The following is a 21,843-nucleotide window of genomic DNA, read 5'->3' as shown; positions in this document are numbered from 1 at the left end:
GTACTCTTCAAATTATTCCTCAAAATAGAATCAGAAGGAACAATGCCCAATTCTTTTTAATAGGCCACAATTATTCTGCTACCTAAAGCACACAAAGGTCCAACTAAGAAAAAAATTAAAAAACAAATTTCCCTTATGCACAAAAATGGAAAAATTCTCAATAAAATACTTGTAAACCAAATCCATGAACACATTAAAAAGAACATCCACCATGATCAAATAAGCATCATCTCAGAATTTTAGGGATGGTTAACATACATAAACCAATAAATGTAATCCACCACACAAACAACACATGGTCATATCATCAGATGCAGAAAAGAAAGTCTCTGACAAAATCCAATACCCCTTATGATAGAAGTGCTGGGATATAGGGATATACTTCAACATAACAGAAGCAACTTACAGCGAGTCCACACCCAACATAAACAGAGAAACACTAACATTAGTTACAAGCCAAGGATTTTCACACTCTGTATACCTTTAAGTCTTAGCTTGGTCAAAAAGACAACTGAAGGGTATCAGGAGAATATGAATAGGAAAGGAAGAGCTGGGTGGTGGTGGTGCACACCTCTGGTCCCAACACTGGGAAAGCAGAAACAGGAAGATCTCTGAGTTCAAGGCTAGTCTGGTCTACAGGGCAAGTTCCAGGACAGCAAACAGTCCCACAGAGAAACCCTGTCTTGAAAAACCAAAACAAACTAAACAAAAACAAACAAACAAACAACTAACAGGAAAGGAAGACGTCAAAGTATCTTCATTTGTAGATGATATGGTAGTATACATGAATAAATCTAAAACTCCACTAGGAAACTCCAACACCTTCAGCAAAGTAGCACGATACAAAATTAACACAGAAAAGTCAGTAGCCTTTCTATGTAAAATGACATCGGGACTGAGAAAGAATCAGGGAGACATCTTTCACAATAGCCTCAAAAAATATCTTGGGGTACCTCTAATCAAGCAAGTGAAAGACATAATAAAAACTTTAAGATACTGAAGAAATTAAAAAGATATCAAAAGATGGAAGACCACTCATGCTCGTGGATAGATAGGATTCAACACAATTCCCATCAAAACTCCAACACAATTCTTTACAAAAATTGAAAGGACAATGATCGGCGTCATAGGGAAACATAAAAAATCCCAGAATAGCTAAAACACTCCTGAATAATAAAAGAATTGCTGGAGGTATCACCACCCTGCTCTCAAATTGTACTACAGAGCTACAACAGTCAAAACAACATGGTATTGACATAAAACCAGACACGCTGGTCAATGCAATCACACTGAAGATCCAGACATACGTCCGCATACCTGTGGACCTCTGATCTTTCCTAAGGAAGCCAGAAGTGTACACTGGGGAAGAAAGAGAGCATCTTTCACAAATGGTGCTGGTTGAGCTGGATGGCTACATGTGCACGATGCAAACAGAGTCATAACTGTCACCCTGCACAAGCTCACGTCTGAATAGAGTACGGATCTCAACCTTGAATCTGGTAGAAGAGGAGATGAGGAATAATACTGAACTCATGCGAGTAGGAAAGGACTTCCTGAACACAATGCCAATAGTTCAGGCACTAAAACAATTACTAAATGGGACCTCATGAAACTGAAAAGTTCCTGTACTGCAAAGGACAGTCATTAGGACAAGTGGCAGGCTAGAGAATGGGCAAAGATCTTTACCAACTATACATCAGTGTTAATATCTGCAATACATAAAGAGCCAAAAACAACAAAAAACAAAACAAAACAAAAACAACAAAAAACAAAACCAAAAAGTGGACATCAAGAAAACAACTCAATTCCCAGCACTCGGGAGGCAGAGGCAGGGGCAGATCTCTGTGAGTTCGAGGCCAGCCTGGTCTACAAGAGCTAGTGCCAGGACAGGCTCCAAAGCCACAGAGAAACCCTGTCTTGAAAAACAAACAAACAAACAAACAAACAAAAAAAAAACAAAAAACAAAAAAACCCAGAAAATCCTCAGGTAAATAAAGCTAGAAAAAATCATTTTGGGTGAAGATAAATATGTATGTGAATGTTAGTTTTTAAGCCTTCAATAGACATTGCCACACTCTTTATAACCTTAGAAGTTAGGTATAAAGACTAGGGTGGAGGGAACAATCTCCTGGGCAAAGAGAAATAGTATATTTATGGAGAGATTTATGGGGGGTTCTGGAAGAGAAGGATTGAACAGAGGGAGGGAGGAAAAGAGGGAATAAGGGGAGGCACAGCTAAAACTAAGGGACAATTGAGAGGGCATATAGAAACCTGCTACAGTAGAAGATTCTTAATATATATACATATATAAATACATATATATGTACGTACACACACACACATACACACATACACACACACACCAAAGAAATCTAAGCCAGGGCACAGAGGCAGAGGCAGGTGAATGTCTGTGAGTTCAAGACCAGCCTTGAATGAGTTACAGGACAGCCAGGGCTACACAGTGAAACCCTGTTTTAAAAAACAAAAAACAAAACAAACTTAAATGAAATCACCAATTAGCAGAGAAACAAAGCCTCAACTAGACATCTCTCGCCACCAAATGAAAACTCCAGTGCTAGGAATGTGTTACATATAATTGGGTTATTGGCCAAAGGAGCCCATGGAAACTCCAGCCAACTCAGCCTTCAGCCAAGGCTACTGACTCTCTACAAACTGATGCTAAGGTTCTATTGCTGAAGACAGTGCCTATGTCCACTTTTGGGGGGAGTTGAGCTGGTGCCTAATTAGAACCTTCACCCCTAATCAACAGTGTTCATAGTCCTGGGTATGCTGCATGCTACCAGCTAGAAACCCTTCCATATGCAATGGTGACCTGTCTCCATGATATACTGGTACAATAGTGGCACACAGATGTAGTGAAGAGCAGCAGACTGCGTTCCCGCCGCCCTGCTCCCGGCGGCCTGACTAGCTTATGCCCCGAAATAACAACACACAAATTGTATTCTTTTAAACACTGCCTGGTCTATTACTCACATCTTGACTAACCCATATCTAATCATCTGTGTAACACCATGAGTGGTGTCTTACCGGGAAAGATTCAGCCTACGTCCATCTTGGGTCTAAGCTTCATTGCATCTTTCTCCTTGAGAAGAGGCACGGCAGTCTGCCTAACTTAGGAGAGGCGTGGCATCTGACTGAGCTATCTACCTCACTTCCTTCTTCCTGTTCTGTCTACTCCATCCACCTAAGGGCTGGCCAAGGCAGTTTATTAGCTAATGAGAATCCTCCATCACACAGGTTGTGGGAGTAATCAACCACTACCTGATTGGATTTAAGTCTTACTCCACGAGATGGAACACATGCTTGATGCTGCTGGGAAGGTCAAGAACCTGGGACTAGGTATCCATGGATGTAGGGGAAGACCAAACACTATTGTTCTGCTGAAGGAATGTAGCAAAAAAATGACTCCCAACAACAGTCTGCTACACTCATACATCAGTGATTTGCTCAGGCACCATTAGAGACGCTTCCATCTGCAGTAGGTCGGAACAAACTGAGATCCACAGCTGGACACTGTGCAGAGAGTGAGACCTTGAAACACTCAGTCCTAATTGGGATGTCTCCATTAAATTCCTCCCTTCAAGGTTCAGGGAACTTTGCAGAAGAGGAGGTAGGAAGGCTTAAGAGCCAGTAGGGATGGAGACACCAACAGGAGCGACATACATATGAATTCAGAGACTGTGGCAACATGTACAGGGTCTGCACTGAAGAGTGGGAAGGGAACACGAGGGCCATCCTTAACCAAGAAGCTACCTCCAACTGACAACCACTTGCAAAGGAAAACTTTCCTCAGTGGAGTCTCACAGGGTACACAAAGTACATCTTTTTTTTTTTTCTTTTTTTTTTTTGGTTTTTCGAGACAGGGTTTCTCTGCAGCTTTTTTAGAGCCTGTCCTGGAACTAGCTCTTGTAGACCAGGCTAGCCTCGAACTCACAGAGATCCGCCTGCCTCTGCCTCCCGAGTGCTGGGATTAAAGGCGTGCGCCACCACCGCCCGGCTACAAAGTACATCTAAGGGCAGGCCCCATGTCCTGCAGTAGACAGCCAACTCAAAATGAACTCAGTATTGTTTTGGAGTTTTTTTTTTTTCTCAATATTTTGTCTGGGAATTTCTGACCTCACTGATCTTTTGCTTACATAGTATGGTTTCTGGTCCATGTGCTTGCGTATATTCATGCTCCTTTTTTTTTTTTAAAAAAAAAGATAACTTATTTTTATCTTACGTGCATTGGTGTTTTGCTTGCACATGTATGTCTATCTATGACGGTGCCAGATCCCTTGAACTAGAGTTACAGACAGTGGCTGCTAGGAATTGAACTTAGTTCCTCTGGAAGAGCAGCCAATGCTCTTAACCGCAGAGCCATCTCTCCAATCCCCCCTTTTTCTTTTTTATGGTCATTTTTTAATTTGCCTGTTTGCTTTATACAGAGAGAAAGAATGCATGGGGTTGGGTAGGTGGGGAAAGATGTGGGAGATGAAGGAGGGGAAACCACGATCAGAATATATTGTATACAAAAAAAAAACTATTAAAAAGTTATTAGTGGCAACTGTTAAAGGCAGTGGTAGTGCATGCCTTCAATCCCAGCACTTGGGAGACAGAGGCAGACGGATCTTTGTGAGTTCGAGGCCAGCCTGGTCTACAAGAGCTAGCTCCAGGACAGGCTCCAAAAGAGCCTAAAGAGAAACCCTGTCTTGAAAAACCAAAACCAAAAATAAAGTTATTGATATCTTGTCCAAAAAAAAAAGTTTGATTAGATGTTAACCTCTGAGTCTCTTACAAATTTAGAGAAGCCCCTGAAATAACTTCCTAGGATGAAAAATAAGTCTATCCAGAGTCCAGGCACAGCTGGAGAGCTCTCAGGAATTTTGTGATTAAGGTACTAATAATACCCAACAAGGTGACAGAAAAACCTTACGACAGACTGTGTTTATAAATGTAAAAACAGGCCAGGTGTAGGGGGCATACACCTTCAATACCAGCACTTGGGAGGCAGAGAGGAGTCCGAGGCTAGCCTGGTCTACAAAGAGTTCCAGGATAGCTGGAGATGTTACACAGAGAAAAGTTCTCTTTCTAGTAGCTGATGGCCAGGGATCCCCGATGCCTTACAAATCACAAAGATAATAGCCACTGTTATTGATTGCACACTAGAACTGGATGCCAGTCCTTATTGCTGAAGACATCACAAGCTATGTTGTGGGGCATGATAAGTCTGGAAAGGGCTGGGATGGAAGGTTCCTCCCGTTAGCTGGCTTTCATAGCACCAGGTGCATTGCAGGCTTCTGACAAATGGCTCCAGTGATCCTTCTCAACTGTACACAGGCAGCATGCTAACGTGTCTTCCAGGCAAGATGTGCTGGAGATATACAACGGTCACACACCGTTATGAGTGCATCAACTGCTTTCTAACTGGGCTGAAGGCCTGCTCCACAGCAGGGCGCCTTCAATCTGTTCTAAAAGTCTGTGCTGGGGAAGTCCTAGCTCCAGAGACGATTGCTGCTGCTGTAGGCCTTGGTCAGGGAAGCTGCCTTTTGAAATGGGCAATGCTCACAGCAGAGACTCATAACTGGCTAAAGTCAGAATAAATGACTGTTGTTTGATCTACTGGCACAATGCTCATTCTCAAAAAGGGGACGGGAAAACATAAGCGCTGAAGAAAGGGGTGGCAACTGTGGAACTGTTCAGCACGATGTGACTGACGGTTACTTTCCTAAATTGCACCAAGACCATCACAAGGTTGAATCCACCAACATTACCTCATGGAAGCAGGCAACAGGAAGCTCCTCCCCTCACAAAGGGGAATAAGAGGTTAACAATGCTGAGGTGCTGTTATTCTTGGGTGGTAGAACTTCCTGCAAGGAGCACATATTCCTTGGGCTAATTGTTTCTTTGGTCTCTTGTAAGTGCTCTTCTGGGTGCTCTCTCCCTTGGGAGAAGACAGGCAACACTGCTCAGTCCTCCCCTGCTCCCCGCCCCCAGTCATTCCCACTGCCTCAAGATAGCACAAAAGAGGAAACTCGAATGGGACTGCAAGCCCTTCCCTGGAATAAAGCATACACAAAGTCTCTAGCATCAGCAAGGTGGGACTTAGCATCAATGGCAGGAAGGTGGCAGGACACCAGCAGGCCACAGGAGGGTAGAATGAAGAGAAGGAGAATTAGGGCAGGGACCACAGTCAGGTGTATGGCTTCAGCCAGGACCCTTGCCCAGAAGAGCCTTACAACCTGACATACTGGCCAGGGACACACTTGATGTCATCAATTTTATTCGTTTTCTCTCTTTGAAAATAAGAGTAAACATACAATATATAGTTTCTATTTATATGTATAGATATAATTATTGCAGGGGTCAGACGCTATCCCCAGCCACCCAGAAGCAGTTTCTCAGGCTGGTCTTTCTTTGTGGAGGGAAAGAAGTGTGCATGACTGCCAAAAGCAGAATCTTTATTATCAAACAGCAGCGACAGGAAAACCTACCACTGTTAGACACGCTGAGACTGGGGTGCCAGAGAACCCACGGGAGCCCCACACTGGAAGCATCTCTACTGCCACTTGTTCCACCTTTCACCCTATTTCTGTTCTAAGAGCCCTGGACTCACAGAGGGGACACCAAGGAATGTTTTGTAGGCAGTGACCATCCTTCAGGGCACGAGGGAACAGAATTCCAGATGGCTCTGGACCATGCAGGCAGTCACAGAGCACCAGCTGCTGTGCATGAGGTGGATGGTGCTGGCCCAGGTTGCTCCTCTGGGCCCATCTCTGCCCATCACCACATCTAGCCCCACCAGAGTCCCAAGGCTGTGACAGAGCAGTAATATTGGCACCTAGACTCCACCCAGAACAGGCTCAGTGGGGAGACAGGACAGGGATCATGAGCTGGGACTCCAAGGGGAGTTCCATGCTCACCCCCAGGCAAAGGGAGAAGGAAGAGCACCCTGTGGCCTCCTATCCAGCTTCTGCTGCTGTGCTGGCTCAGTTCCCTTTGATCCCACATCAGCAGCAATGGAAACCAGCCACTGGAGATTCACAGAGACCTCACTCCAGGAGCGGGCAGGGCCCTGCTCCAGGCCCTCAATTAGGATCAGAGAAGCCTCCTGGGTGGTCAGGAGCCCACCTGGCCTTTCCCCAAGGAAAGCAGGAGGTACTGCCACCCACAAGGGCTCCACAATAGGGCAGGCAGAAGGCTGGGGTGGATGCTGGAGGGACTTCAGTTCTTGAGGATAGTCTCGTAGGCCTGGTATACATGCTGGGACACCTCTGGTGCTCGGCACTTCAGGGACAGCTGCAGGAAAAGGAGGGCAGGGAAAAGAACTTATCCCTGGGGCTCTTCAGTAAAAGGATGGGAGAGAGAATGGGCACCAGATGGAAAAGTGAGCTTGAGTAGATGTGCATGCATGCATGGCAGGGTGGCAGCTCAGAGTGGGACAGATGTGAGCTAAGGCAGAGGGGGTGGCCATCACAGTCAGCTGGGTGGGAACCAAATATACATGCAGCCCCCACACCTGCTGTCAGTTCTGCCACCAGAGCCACTGTCAGGCATGATTCACGAGCTGTCAGGAGTACCCAGATCCCACCCCCCATTCGGGACCTCCGACCACTGGAGGCCTAGATCAGAAGCGATTCTGAGAGGCAATCCTGGTGGGCAGGGTTAAGAGGGAGCAGGTCTCTGCTGGGGACTGCAAGGTGTGTGGGGCTTGCTCTCGCTCCTGCACAGGAAGCAGGTTTATGCAAGAGCACCTCAGTACTGGCTGAGGTCTTAGTCTTGAGACTCTGGGCAGAGGGGATGGAAGCCAGCCAGCCCACCCTTCCACTTGAGAGCATCAGATCTGAGGCTGCAATTAGGAAGGAGTGGCAAGTAGAATTCTGTAATTCAGCAGCAGTAGCCACAGAGGGGTCCGTGGGCCTCCTTTTAAGGGCTCCACATACCATGCACGTGGAAGTGGTTGGAAACTCCTGGTATTGGTGGCCACCATGCACATCTGCTGGGCCTTGGGAGCATAGCATTGTGTTTAAGCAAGGCCAAGTTACAGAGGGAAGCAGAATGCACTGGGGTCAGACCAGGAGATGAGGCATGCGCAATACTGCTAGGAAGGATGGAGGTGGGGCAGAAGAAGAGAGAAGCAATTTGCTAACCTCCAAGTCCTGTACCATGGCACCAGCAGGGAAGGTGGACATGCAGCAATCAAACAGGGAGATATAAATTACCACCACCTCAGCTAAGGTCACAGCCCACACACCAGCACCAAGGTCACCAGGATTGGGAGGTAGTGTCTACAGGGCCACACCTACCAGGCAAGGCTGCGTGGGGGAAGCGAAGCCTTGGCTCTAGGCCTGGGAACAGCAGTGGGGTGTACAGAATACCCAGACCACCCTGAAGGTGTCCTCTGATAGCTCTGACTTAAGGTCTAGAAGTATGGGCTGCTGAGAATCAGTGTGCCCTGGCTAGGTACTCAGGCACCCATATGGCAGCAGGGCAAGTTCAAAGAACCAATTCTCACACCAGACTCAAAGAGACCTTGGCACAGTGGCACCCATCACTGTCTCCTAACAGCCCAGACTAGGAATGCTGATGGGGGAAGCACTGCCAGGGCAGGGAGGTCCAGGGGTGCTCACCGTGAAGTTGGGGTTGCCTGGTTGGATGCGCAGCTCTGCCAGCACCCAGATGCCGTTGGTCAACTTCAGAGACTGGTAGAGCATGTCCTGGCCCTCCACATTCCTCTTGGCCACGGTGAAGATGTTACTGCTTTGCAGCTTGTTGCTTGCAGCCTCTGCAGGATCAGATGGCCATGGAAGGCCCACACTCAGTGGGTACAGGGGAGAGGATGAGTGGAATATCGGGGGGCAGGGGAGGCCTCACCTGTGTTGAGTGGGCAGTCTCTGATTTGGAACTGTGCTTCATTCTCATTGGGAATGTCTTTCCATGTGGCCAAGAACATCTGCCGGTCTGCAGGGGAGGAGTGTGGGGTAAGAGATGGTACCCTGATAAACTGTGGCCCCAGCATCACATGACAGGAAATGGTTCTGGTCTCCAAAGTGCCACCTGGAAGCTGAGTGAAGGCACTGGCTCCTCCACAGCTCTATCTGCTTCAGCTCAAAGGACACAGGCTGTTCTAGAATGCCCTCAGCTTTCTGCCTCTCCTCTCCCTTACCCTACATCTGACCGCATCTTCTTCCCCCTCTGTGCAGCCTGCTCTTTAGATATGGCTCTGTGGCAAGGATGAGGAGGTGCCACACAGCCCAGGCTGGCCTTCCCTGCAGTCTTCCTTCTCAGGGTTCTGGCCCCACTGAGGAGATAGACATCAGGTATGGTGACCGACCTGGTTCTCTGCAGCCCATGGGACAAGCTGAAGGGTGAGCAGCAGGGCTCACAAGTGAGATGGCACAGGCCACCTGCAAGCCAGAGATGGGGCCCCTAGAATCTGCTGAAGATTCTACCATTAAGGCAAAGCTGTCTTGTTAATCCTTATTGCAAGCACTAGCCTTCCCAGGTTCCCTATCTGCAGTCCTTTGCACAAATCCCCAGGGCCCTTCACAACTCACCCATCTTCCCGTCCTCCACAAAGAGGACATGCAGTGGGTACAAGGTGCTGAAGTAGAAGACATCAATGTTGTTCTTCACAGCCACCTAGGCATGAGGGTCCCCAGTCAGTCCCCAAGGCTTGACCCTGATTCCTGGACTTATACCGCCTCTGAGGCCCCAAGCAGGGTGTCCTGACAGGCTTCCTCATAGAACCACCCCTTGCAGCCATGCCCTTTGTCCCCTAGCCCAGGTTCCATCTGTGGCCAAGAGCACAGTTCTCTTATCAGGCCTTTTACAGATATGGCTAGCAACCATCCCAGGACCTAACTGAGCAGAAGCAGGGTGCTGGCCCTGCGGGGACACACCTGAAGGTTGTTCAAAGGCTCCATCTTCATGACTGAGCCCACTGTGTTGAGAGGCAGGGAGAGCTCCACAGTCTGGTTGGGACTGAGCGGTGCGTGTACTTGGAGGGGTGCTGCAGGAGCCAAGCCAAAGCTGAAGGAAGAGAGAAGCCCCCACAGGGGTGGTAGGGGAGTGGGTGCTGACATGGAATAGGTTGGCTCTTTGTGCTCTGGAATGGGGAGAGAGGTGATGGGCAAAGAGCTCCTTCATCAAGTAAGCTTTTTCCAAGCTCATGACTACCCCTTGTCCACTGGCCATGTAGACAGGAGGTAAGAATCTGGGGCTAGCACTACATCCTAGTCTGGTTAAGGCAGGGTAATCTCTGCTGTCATTTCTCCTTGTGCTGGATCCTGATAGGTCAAGGTGACATATCCCTACCCCTTCCTTAAGGACCTTACACAATACCAGCGGCCTGGACTTCCCGCTTCTTGATGGAAAACTCTGGACAGCCTAGGTATTTCTTACTAAGACTCCTAACTTAAGAGGGATCTGACCACCCCCAGCAACGACCAGATTTCACTATCTGACCTAGAAATGGCCACGCCACACAACTGCCACAGGTTCAGAAAAGCCCTGCCCCTCTGTGTGAATGAACTAGGAAGATTGCTTCAATAGGACACAAACTTCTGGAAGGCAAGTCACAGTGGTATGGAGGGGAGCACTCAGCAAGTCCAGGGCAGCATATGGTAACAGGCCAATTTCTAGACTGGCAAAGACCCAATTCCTTCTTCCTGATGAGGACACTGAACTAAATGAAGGACTGGCTAATCCATTTCCTGGCTCCTACATGGTGAATGCACTGCTGAGAAATGACACTATGCTTCTCTACTCAGGTTTGCCTAGAATCCAGAGGGAACGCAGACCTGTGTGGTGGCTCTGCACTCAGGCTCCCTGGGAATGACTCCAATGTCAGCTCTGTGACCTGGGGCATAAGGAGGAGATAACATCTGCTCTGCTGGACTATCAGGCAGCTCTACGGAGACCATCACTCTATAGCCCATGGCCATGGCATAAAAGGAAGCATTCAAGTAGAGGGTTTATCAGCAGGTATGTACCTACAGCCTCTAGAGTCCCGTGAGGGAAAGAGGCAGAGCTGCCCCTTCAGTAAACTTAGAGGCTCAGTTTGCTCATCACTGGAGCGATTCAGGAAGAGAGATCATCAAGAGGGGCTGCCACAGTTCTGAGAGCCTGACCTTGGCGGCTCACAGTGCTAGCAGGCATGTTTTCTCACCAACACACAGTACAGGAAGTATGGGGAACAGAGGACAGTGAGGAGCCAGGAGCACCCACTACTCATTTTCAGAGTCTTTATCTGATCTTTTGCTTTCAGGGGCGGCTGACTGGCTGGCAGGCCCACTACCCACCCACTTTCTCAGAACTGCTCCCTCACACAAAAGTGACTCACGCCTGGGAGGAGAGGCAGGCAGGAGATGCAGAGCGCTTCCAGTGGTGGGATGCTAGCTTGGAGCTGTGATTTCTGACACAAAACTGTTCTTTGGGCAGTGGAGGAGAGTAAGTTAGGGGAGATGACCTCTCTACTCTGTCTGGTGCTTTGGCGTCCTCATAGTAGACAGGAAAGTAACTGCTGAGTTTGGGCAGGGGCTCACCTGTTACGATTGAACTGGATGGCGAAATCTGTCATGACCTGCAGGGCCTTGTTAGTCAGCTGCAGGTCCATGGAGATGGAGCCAACCTGACGGGTGAAGGTGCCGGAGATCTCCAGGCCCTTGGCCTTCATGGCAGGGAGCCAGACCTGCAGGGAAGAAGATGGGAGGGGCCGTGTGACTCTTCCCCACCCCAAAATCATAGCTGGCCTCTGAGACCCTTTTTCTCTTTCCTAAGGGCCTTCTGATCAACCTGTCTCCATCACTATAATTAAAAGACATGGGCTAACAGAATGAGGACAAATGCTTGCAAGAAACACACCTCAACTGCACAGACAGACATTATCTCAGAGTAAAGGGTTGGGAAAAGATTTTCCAATCAAATGGACCTAAGAAACAAGTTGATGTAACTATTTTAATATTCACCAAAATAGACTTCAAACTAAAATTAATCAAAAGAAAAAAAAATAAGTGATGATAAATAAGCTAATCCTGCATGCCACCCAGGACCAGCACCATCGCATAGCTTTGTATCAGAGTAGTGGAGGACAGGCAGGACATCTTCAGAGGTCATAAAAGCAATACCAAGAAAGACTGAAGAAAGATGAGGAGACAGGTGAGCCTTGCCAGTACCATGACAAGCCAAGGTCAGAGCTGAGTATCCAGCAGCATTCTGGATCCTGGCCACAGCCTGACCTCTACTTGGCTGTTACAGACTGTCCTTTCCTGCAGGAGATATGGCTGGTCTTCCACTGAAAGAAACTGGCTAGATCACAGGCAGCACCAATGAAGCTCTGGCCTGCCAGTGTCCCGGCTGTCCTTAGCAGGCTCAGGAGCGGAATTTCTGCATCAGGACTCCCCCCCGACCCCTCGCAAGGAGCTCTTTAAGGAAAGGGTTTTGCTGCTCTGTCTACAGCTGTCTCAGAGCCTACTGTGGCGCTGCTGTGTACCGGGCACTCACTAAGTAAATGGCAGGAATCAACCCTGCCTGTGAAGGACAAGCACGAGTGTCACCCTTCGGCTCCTTGATATGCCACAGTCTCACGCAGGGGACTGCCCAGATGGCCTTCCTCTTTCACAGCAGCTGGAATTGTCTTGTGAATTGCAAACATGGTCACGAACCCGGCAAACCCTTTCCCACCTTGCACTGGTATTCATAGCCTGGGTGCCTGTTCCAGGCTTATCTTGTTCCTCCTCCCCAAGATGTCTCACTTGCTGTCTACTGGAAGGCACTTCTCTGTCCCCACCCCACCCGGCAGGCTCTAAGCACCTTGTGTCCCCTGACAGAAACCATCAGCACTGAGTCCCCAGCCAAGCGTGGGGTGTAAGCACTCACAAAGCTGGGAAGCCTAGCCCTAGGCTTGGCGCCCACAGACCAGGCACTGTTACTCTGTCTCAGCAGGCCTCTTGTGCTGCAGAATTGGTCCTCGTCAATGTGGACTCATAGAGTCTTGAGAAAGTCTAACAGAATTAAATCTCACTGAATCCCTCAAAGAAGTTAATCCATGCAGGACCAACCTGAAGTTTTCATATACAGGAGCTCCACGTGTAGGGCGCATACTTATCTACGAAAGGTGGGGGGTCTTGTACAAGGACAAACAACCCCAGCAGCAATAGTGTTATAAAGGAAGTACAGACCACCTGCTACTGTTTGTGAAGGCAGCAGTGACTAAGGAGATGGAAGTCCTGTCCTGTGGCAAGGACTCTTTGTCCAGGAGCCTGCCGGACTACTTCTAACCCAGCCCTCACAACTCCTATCACCAGCACTAAGTGTGAGCAGGTACATCATCTCTACCTGACTAGCAGTGATGTCATCAGTTAAAATCGATACACACATACAGCGAGGTGGTGGCGCATGCCTTTAATCCCAACACTTAGGAGGCAGAGGCAGGTGGAACTCTAGAGGTTAAGGCCAACCTGGTCAAGAGAGTGAGTTCTGGGACAGCCAGGGCTACACAGAGAAACCTTGTCTCAAACAAACAAACAACCGGGTGGCTCATGCCATTAATTCCAGCACTTGGGAGGCAGAGACAGGTGGATCTCTGTGAGTTTGAGGCCAGCCTGGACTACAGAGTGAGGTTCAGGACAACCAGGGTATACAGAGAAACCTTGTCTCAAAAAAAACCCCAACAAAAACCCTAAAAAACTAAAACAAACAAAAAACAAAAACAAACAAACAAACAAAAAAATCAAAACCAAAACCAAAAAACCTTTACACATGTGGAAGACCAGCCAGCTCATGCTTCTCATTTCTGGTTGCTGAGTATCCAGTGAGTACAAGACTGCAGGACTCTGCCCTGTGACATCAGTAGTTTTTGTTTTGAGATCTTCTTGCCTTTTAATGCTGGGATTAGAGATGGGTACTACTATGTTGTTGTGGAAATTACTTTAACTATGTAAAGATGTGTTACATTTGTTTATGCTGCATTTGCTTAATGATGTAAGGATGTGTGTTTAATTATGTAAAGAAGTGTTGTATTTGTTTCACCTTACCAGTCTAAGACACCTGATTGGTCTATTAAAAAGCTAAATGGTCGGCCAATAGCTAGGCAGGAGAGGGATAGGTGGGGCTGGCAGGCAGACAGAATAAGCAGGAGGAGAAATCTAGGCAAAAGAGAGGAGAGAAGGAGGAGAATGAGAAAAAGAGGGACACACTCGGGGCCAGAAGCCAGGCAGCTGCCAGCCAGCCAGCCATGCATAGAAGTGAAATTAAGATATGCAGAAGGAGCAGGGCAGTGGTGGCACACGCCTTTAATCCCAGCACTCTGGAAGCAGAGGCAGGAGAATCTCGCAAAAGCGTAAAGAGAAACAGGTTAAGTTATAAGAGCTAATGGGACAAACGTAAGGCCAAACATTCATAACTAATAAGAATTCGCTGTGTCATGACTTGTGAGCTGGTTGATGGCCTAAAAGAAAAAGCCTGCTACACTATGTCCTACCGACCAATTCTTATTTATTTATTTATTTATTTATTTATGTTTTTTATTTTTGGGGGAGACAGGGTTTCACTAAATAGCCCAGGCTCCTTGAGCTCAGAGATCTGCCTGCCTCTGCCTCCTGAGAGCTGGGATTAAATGTGTGCCCCACCACCACCGCTGCATGGCTTTGATCAACTTTTTTAAAAATAGTTTTCTTGATATTTATTTCATGTGTGTGTATATGTACAGATGGCGTGATGTGCATGCATGTGGAGGTCAAAGGAGAACTTGTAAAAGTTAGTTCTTTCCTTCTACCAGGTGGGGCCCAGAGACTGAACTCAAGTCACCAGGCTTGGTGGCAGGCAATTTTACCCTCTGAGCAATCTCACTGGCCCCAGTGAGTGGATTTGTTTGTTTGTTTGTTTTTGATTTCACATAGCCGAGGCTGGCCTTGAACTCCTGATCTTCCTGCCTCTACCTCCCAAGAATGGCTATTGTTAGGTTTTTAAGGGGTATGGTTTGGCCTGGCGCTTGGTGGCAACAATCTGTGTAGTAGGCAACTAAATGTGGTATTTCGTATTCTCTGGTCCTGCTTGTGTTGTGTCCCTTTCTTAAAAAATGCTATGGAGTCCCAGTCAGCAGCTGTAGGCAAGCGGCAAATTCTATGAAGTCCCAAATGGTGGTAGCAGGCCATGTGGCTGCAGACAGTGGGCCCTGCGAGCAGCCAGTCCCAGGCAGAGAAGGCTGCCGGTCTTAGAGTGGTGGCCTGAGCAGTGGTGGCGGCCCATGTGGTGGCAGGCAGTGGGCTCTGGGAGCAGCCAGTCCCAGGCAGAGATGGCTGCCGGTCCCCGAGCAGTGGCTGGTCCCAGGCAGGGAGACACATGGCAGGCGGGCAGAAGACAGAGACATGGTGAGGTTGAATATTTATTCAGGGGAGTTATGAAGGGGTAAGGGAGAGAGAGAGAGAGAGAGACAGAGAGAGAGAGACAGAGAAGGGGAAACAGAGAAGTGGGAAGAGAGGCAGAGGCGAAGCTGCCTCTCCGAGAGGAAGATGAAAAAGAGCAAGCTCAGGCCGGAAGCTGAAGATCAGCCTGCCTCAGTGGATGGGGAGGGAATGGGCGTGGCTTGTCTCTTAAAGGGACAGGGACCAAAACCATAACACTGCTGACTGTGACTTGTGACCTTAGAGAATATATAGCTAGGCATGGTAGCTCATGTCTACAATCCTACAATCCTAGCCCTCTGGAGATCTAGGCAGGAGAATTGCCACAAGATCAAGGCCAACATAGGACTTCATAATGAGACCCTGTCTGAAAAATGGAAGGCATACAATATTCTCACTTTGTAGCACAGTGACAGAGAAGTTGAAGATTAGGTTATAGTGTCACTGCCCTGCATTTAACGCCAGATTCTGTCACTTACCAGCTATGTGGCCACAGGCAAACGTACTCAAGTTTCTCAACCATAAAATGAATAACAGTAACATATGGCTGTAGGAGGACCCAGTGGGCTGCTGCTGTGGAAGGCTGGTGCGTGCCTGGCATCAAGCCTGCAACTGCAGGCGGCAGAGCTGCTGTCATGTGGACTTCTCGGCTGAGGCTGTGAGAGGCCTGCCTGGGGCCCTGGCCGTCACTTCTGTGGACGAGGCCAGGTCAGGGAAGCACGGGTGCTGCTTACACCCTCATCACCAAAGCCCTCTATGGGTGGGCCTTGAAGCTCTTGAGGTGGGAACCTCAGAAAAGGAAGGTTCAGCAGATATGGCCTCTGACCTGTGTTGTTAAAGGATTAGGCCATATATGTCCTTGTGGAGCTTCTCTGACACAGGTTAACATGACCCCACTGTGTTCTCAGGCACAAACACTTACAAGCCAAACTTAGTTGTTTTCACCGACCCTCCAACGGCTCCTCCATCTCCTATTACATGGCTGCTCACATCAGAGCAGCCTTAGCCCCTTCATTATCCTACTCCTACTGCTGAGAAAGTCCTCAAGTTACAGTGTGTGCTCCCCAAACTGCTGCTGTTGTCTAGGCTAAGAGGAACTCCCTGATAATCTCCTTAGGGCTCTGTGCGACTCCACCCATGCCTTCCTTAGGGCCAAAGCTCAAATCAAACCACTCACCATTCAGTTTAGAACTCTCCAATGGCTATCACTGAGCCTGTATCATGAGCAAGACTTAGTCTGGCTTAGCTTTCTACCTCAAAACTCTCTAGTCTAGCAAAATGTCTTGGTGGGTGATGATACCCTCAGGGGCACACTGGGTACTGTGGGCCATTATCCAGGAAGCGTGAAGAGGTTAGGGGGGTGAGGTACTATGTTTTGGGGACTGGAACATTCTGCTGTGGAACAACTCCAACTCTTCCACATCCTTGGAGAGTTCTCTGCATACTTTACATATATAGAAATAAACAGAAGTTCCCAAGCCTGTTTTGTGTGTTTCTTTTTCTTTCTTTCTTTTAAACAGGGTCTCACGATATAGCCCCTAGGTGGCCTGGCACTCATAGGGCTCTGCCTGTCTCTGCCACCAAAGTGCTGGAATTAAAGGCATGTGCCACTATGCCTGGTGACATTGAACTCCTGATCCTCCTACCTCTTCTTCCCAAGTGCTACAATTGTAGTTTTACATCAGAACACCTGGCACCTGTTCTGTTAAGAACTTTAGAGTCAGTTGCCTGTTCAGAAATTAAGAGTGCCACCAGCCACACCTTTATGCTAAACTACCAATGCTACCCATGCCTGTCATGTCACAATGACAACACACTGGCATGTCTTCTAGGGCAGATTTCCTTCCTTTTGTCTTCATATACTGATATGTGGTTATTTTTTAATTCCCATTTTAATGTCTATCCTGTGTAGAACCATCAGTTCCCTTTAGAGATAAGAAGTTTTATGTCCGAGACACTGAATCTAACAGTACAGAGAACTGGTACTCCCTCCTCTCCAGGCTCTCACAGGGGCCCCCCCCCCCCCCCCCAATCTTTGCTCAACAGATCTGACTGCCAACTGGACAAGGCACTGCTGTCCTAGACATAGACAGGCCATGGCTAGAGCACAGTAAGAACGAAAGACTGGTGACAGAGGGCTAACCCTTCAGCCCCACTGCCCATCCCCCGGCGCTGTGGGAGGCCTTACCAATCCCAGTTCAGTTCCCTTCTCTGTTCCTGCAGGAGGGACTTACTGCTTTGGGAGCTACATAGGATCCTGAAAGGGTGCCCACGCCACTGGTCAGGTCAAAGAGGTCACTTAAGCCACTGCTGATGGGTGCTCCAAGTCTGGCTGGTGCTGCTGCTGTTGTCACTGCTGCTGGAGGTGCCCCAAAGTTGGTGTCTCCAATCTGGCAAAGAGAGCAGAGACATGCATGAGAGGCAGGGACATTAGGGGCCCATGAGGAATAGTCACCTGCTCTTTAGAAAACGGGGGGTGGGGAGGTAGGAACAGGACCACCTCCACATCAACTTTAAGTTGTAAAAACAAGACAAAGTAAGGTAGGTGGAGAAGAGAGGCCGAGCACTCCTGAGTCCCACAAGCCTTGAATCTCAAGGAGTGACCTCTGAGAGAAGACTCAACCCATAAAAGGGGGAGTCAATGTTCACTGCTAGTAGGAGTAAGCTAAGCATAGAGGGCTCTCCTTTAGGAGAGCACATGGGCTGAGGGCTAGTGGTCCGTCCTTAGGATGACAAGGCATCACTGTCATGGAGTGGCTGAGGACACTGGAGAATCTGTAGGCATGAGGCCAGCGGTAACTGCTTGCCAGGTCAAAGCAGAGACTGCCCAGACACTGGACCACCAGCTGAGGCTTAGCACAGATGAAGAACTGGTGACAGAGGGTTGAACCGTACCCCTTCAGGCTCTTCCCCCATCTCCAAGCAGAAGCAGGCAGGGTGAAGAGACAGGCAGCGACATGCAGAGAGAAAGGCCAGGAAAGAACATGAGACAAAAGAGAGAGGTTAGTTAACTGTGGTTCTAGTCGGGATAAGTATGTTCTGAGGCCCAGAGTCCCGACCCTTTGAGGGATACTACTCTTCCTCGTGGCTATAGCCTGGCACCCTCACACCCTATGCCACAACTCTTTTTCCTTTGTTCTAGGACCTCTCATGGCCAGACTACTGACACCAAGGAAAAGGTTCAGAAGCTGCCTCTGCTCAGCACCATTAGGTGCCTGAGGAAGGGCAGAGAGAACCTGGGCCAGACTCACCACACTTCTTTCTTTCTTTTAATATTTTATTTGGTGTTTTGCTTGCATGTATGTCTGTGTGAGGGTGTCAGATGCCCTGGAACTGGAGTTACAGACAGTTGTGAGCTGCCATGAGGGTTCTGGGAATTGAACCTGGGTCTCTGGAATAGAAACCAGTGCTCTTAACCACTGAGCCATCTCTCCAGTCATCATACCTCTTTCAAAGAGCAAAAGGTGGTTCTACCCCTGACCTTGCATGGAGGTCTGGCTAGGCTGTTTTCCCTTGCTTGTGTTAGCCTGGGTCCTCAAAGCTAGGGACATCCTAACAGGATGCAGGTGACTGAGCACGGAGCTGCCCAATCACCACTAGGGCAGCATGAGCATTCGACACAGCCTCTCTTGGCTGATGATAGCACAGAGGGGCATCAAAGCCTGCTCATCTGAAGATCATTAGTAACATCACCTGAGGGCTAGGACATACCAAGCTGTCGAGGCCACCACCAAGAAGGTCCACAGCTCCCATCTGCACTGAGGAGGCGGCCAACGGTGGGCCACTCACTGGAGGCCCAAGGTCCAAGTTGAGGAGGTCACCTAACAGGTCACCCTGGGCAGGGATGACATCAGGCTGATCACCAGAAGGTGCTCCCGCAGGGGCTGTCTCAGGGCTCTCTGTGCTCTCGCTCCTGTTGGGCACAGAGAGGGGTCAGGTAAGGTGGAGGTATCAGTGTCCTAGGAAAGGTAAAGAGATGTTGGTCTCCAAAATCCTTCCCTAAGTCAGACACTGTCTCCTCACTGTCCAGAGGTGGGGTGGGGATGGGGTGGCTTCTATATGACTTGTCTCTGCCTCCCTAGTCCACTTGCCTTTAAGCTCTCTATGTGGTGAGCCAGCTGTGCATATTCTGGCTCATGCTAAAAGGAAACTAGATGCCAGGCCCGAGAGCAACAGAAGTGGTGGGAACAGGCTTTTCGAACTGGAAGTCAGCTCTGCTAGCCGTGGGGTCCTGGACTGTCCACACTCTCCATAGCCATTATCCTCACTATTAAATGGATACTTTGTCTTTGTCTCAATAACTTAAGAGGATTAAATGGGGTCATTCAGTGGACACCGAGTATATAGTTAAGCATTGGCAGAAGGTGGCTAGAATCTGAGTTTGCTTAAACTAAGGCCTTTCCAGGGACCATTTTCTAAGGCTTTCATGCATGTTGGCCAGCTGTACTCACGAGGCAGTGCGGGGTGGCAGGCTCTTATGCACCACTCCTCGGCCACCCTCCACAAAGGCGTTGGGTGGCTTGTGGTAGACAGAAGCTAGTGTGCCAATGTAGCAGATGAGTTCATCTAGCAGTGTAGGCTCAATAAGGTCCGTCTCCTCTGAGATGAGGGGCTTCTCAGCCAGCACCACCTCTTTGGCAGCTACAGGGTCGGTGGAGAGCAGGCGCCAGTAGATGTAGCCACGGTCCCGAAGGTCTGGGTTGTCTGAGTCCTTGTGGGGTGGAGTTGGAGAAGCCTGTGTAACTCCTTCCCAGATGAGAAGAAGGGGGCCCTCCCATAGACCAGCCTTAGCAGCTAACAATTGTGTTTTTGTTTTATTTTTTTCTTTTTGTTTTGTTTTTTGAGAGAGGGTTTCTCTGTGTAGCCCAGGCTGTTCTGGAACTCATTATGTAGACCAGGCCTGAACTCTCAGAGATCTGCCTACCTTTGTCTCCCAAATGCAGTGTAAAAACGCGTATCACCATACCTGTCTCAACCAACAATTCTGAACATAATCAAAGGCTTGCTTCTAAGCCACTTTAAGGGGCATATCCTAGCCCCCAACTTTCAGCTTGTCTCCTTGGTTTCCTAGTTCAGGTCCCCAATGCCCTACCTTTCAGTGAACCTTCCAGCAAACCTTTTGGTTCCTACATACCCCCTCTCTTCAGTTTCCCCTGGTGATACTACCCCATGTGGATCTCTGTGACTCTGACTCCCAGAAGTCAGGGGTCTCAGGCTACTCTGGCATCAATTCCCAGAGATGCTACCCTTGAGGGTGGGGTTAGAGACTGGCTCCCAGGAATAAAGCTTTTTTTGATGCAATGTGAGGAGCAGCAGGGAGGCGGGGCACTACCTGAGTGGCCAAACTGAGGACCTGCTGCACCAGCTCCTGAGTCTCTGTTGGTTTCTTCAGAAAGAGCTTCACAATGGCTGTCAGTAGCTGTAGCTGGACCTGCAGGAGACAAGGCAAGGAGGGTTGGGTGCACAACAACAAGGCTTGGTGGGCCTGCTTCTCAGGAACTTGGAGCTGGACATTACACTATTTGGCAGGTAGGGCTCAGCTGGGCTGCTAGACACCCATCAGAACTTCCAATCTGTAGCTCCAAAAGAGATTCAGAGCTTCAAAAAGCACCGTAGCACTGTGTGACTAGTATGCTCCTTAAAGGTGTTGATGGGACCACAGACATCCAGAGGTCAGGCCTGCAGGGCCCCACACAGCTAGCCTGCCCCTGAGGAACCGCGTGCCTATCAGAAGGTAGGAAGCACTCCAGACCCCTCCATCTCATTTCGTCAGGGTGGCCTCAGCCTTGCTGGCGCTCCTCAGTCTTCACGCAGACCCAAGCCCCGTACTTCCACAGTTTCCTCTATCCCCTCACCGGTGTCAGCTATCTAGCTGCCCTACAGCTGTAAGCTTTTTCTTTTTTGTTTTTAAACTCAGGTCTCATACAGCTCTGGCTGTCCTGGATCTCACTATGTAGACCAGGGTAGCTTGGAATTCACAGTGATCCACTTCTTGTCTCTGTCTCCCAAGTGCTGAGATTAAAGGCATGTACCAACACAGAGCTGATCATGAGCTTTTGATGGGTGGGTGTTATGGTTTTGGTCCCTGTCCCTTTAAGAGACAAGCCGTGCCCACTCCCTCCCCCATCTGCTGAGGCAGGCTGATCTTCAGCTTCCAGCCTGAGCTCGCTCTCTTTTTCATCTTCCTCTCGGAGAGGCAGCTTCGCTTCTGCCTCTCTTCCCCCTTCTCTCTCTCTCTCTCTCTCTCTCTCTCTTCCCCCTTCTCCCTTCCCCCTTCATAACCCCCCTGAATAAATATTCAACCTCACTCTGTAAGTCATGTCTACCCATGTCTCTGTCTTCTGCCCGCCTATTCCGCGAGTCTCCGCGCAGCTACGCGCAGCTGCCCAGCTACTATCTTTTTAAGAACAAAATTGGTGAGGGACAGGGACCAAAACAA

General features: G+C 48.9%; 1 protein-coding gene and 1 non-coding gene across 4 annotated transcripts in view; both read right to left on the bottom strand.

Moving 5' to 3' along the window:
- Positions 1 to 6,444: 6,444 nt before the first annotated feature.
- Ap1b1 (adaptor related protein complex 1 subunit beta 1) overlaps positions 6,445 to 21,843 on the bottom strand; it is a 56,257-nt gene continuing 40,858 nt past the window's right edge. For 2 of the 3 annotated variants that reach the window (XM_038344317.2, XM_038344318.2), the window contains exons 12-22: positions 20,737 to 20,835; positions 19,856 to 20,115; positions 19,116 to 19,317; positions 17,639 to 17,794; positions 11,547 to 11,692; positions 9,903 to 10,032; positions 9,558 to 9,642; positions 8,875 to 8,961; positions 8,631 to 8,785; positions 8,151 to 8,159; positions 6,445 to 7,299 (exon numbers count right to left, since the gene is read on the bottom strand). In XM_038344317.2, the coding sequence (XP_038200245.1) occupies positions 7,225 to 7,299; positions 8,151 to 8,159; positions 8,631 to 8,785; positions 8,875 to 8,961; positions 9,558 to 9,642; positions 9,903 to 10,032; positions 11,547 to 11,692; positions 17,639 to 17,794; positions 19,116 to 19,317; positions 19,856 to 20,115; positions 20,737 to 20,835 (1,404 nt within the window). In that variant the 3' untranslated portion in view covers positions 6,445 to 7,224. The remainder of the gene's footprint in view (positions 7,300 to 8,150; positions 8,160 to 8,630; positions 8,786 to 8,874; positions 8,962 to 9,557; positions 9,643 to 9,902; positions 10,033 to 11,546; positions 11,693 to 17,638; positions 17,795 to 19,115; positions 19,318 to 19,855; positions 20,116 to 20,736; positions 20,836 to 21,843) is intronic. The other variant, XM_038344319.2, reaches the window with a different exon arrangement.
- Positions 11,026 to 11,119, bottom strand: LOC119806119. Its single transcript, XR_005284149.1, has one exon. It is a non-coding gene; the product is annotated as a small nucleolar RNA SNORD125 (small nucleolar RNA).

The sequence above is a fragment of the Arvicola amphibius genome, chromosome 1 (genome assembly GCF_903992535.2).
Source record: "Arvicola amphibius chromosome 1, mArvAmp1.2, whole genome shotgun sequence".
Taxonomy (NCBI): Eukaryota; Metazoa; Chordata; class Mammalia; order Rodentia; family Cricetidae; genus Arvicola; species Arvicola amphibius.
Note: the sequence above shows the minus strand (reverse complement) of the source record. Positions and strands in the feature narration are given on the sequence as shown.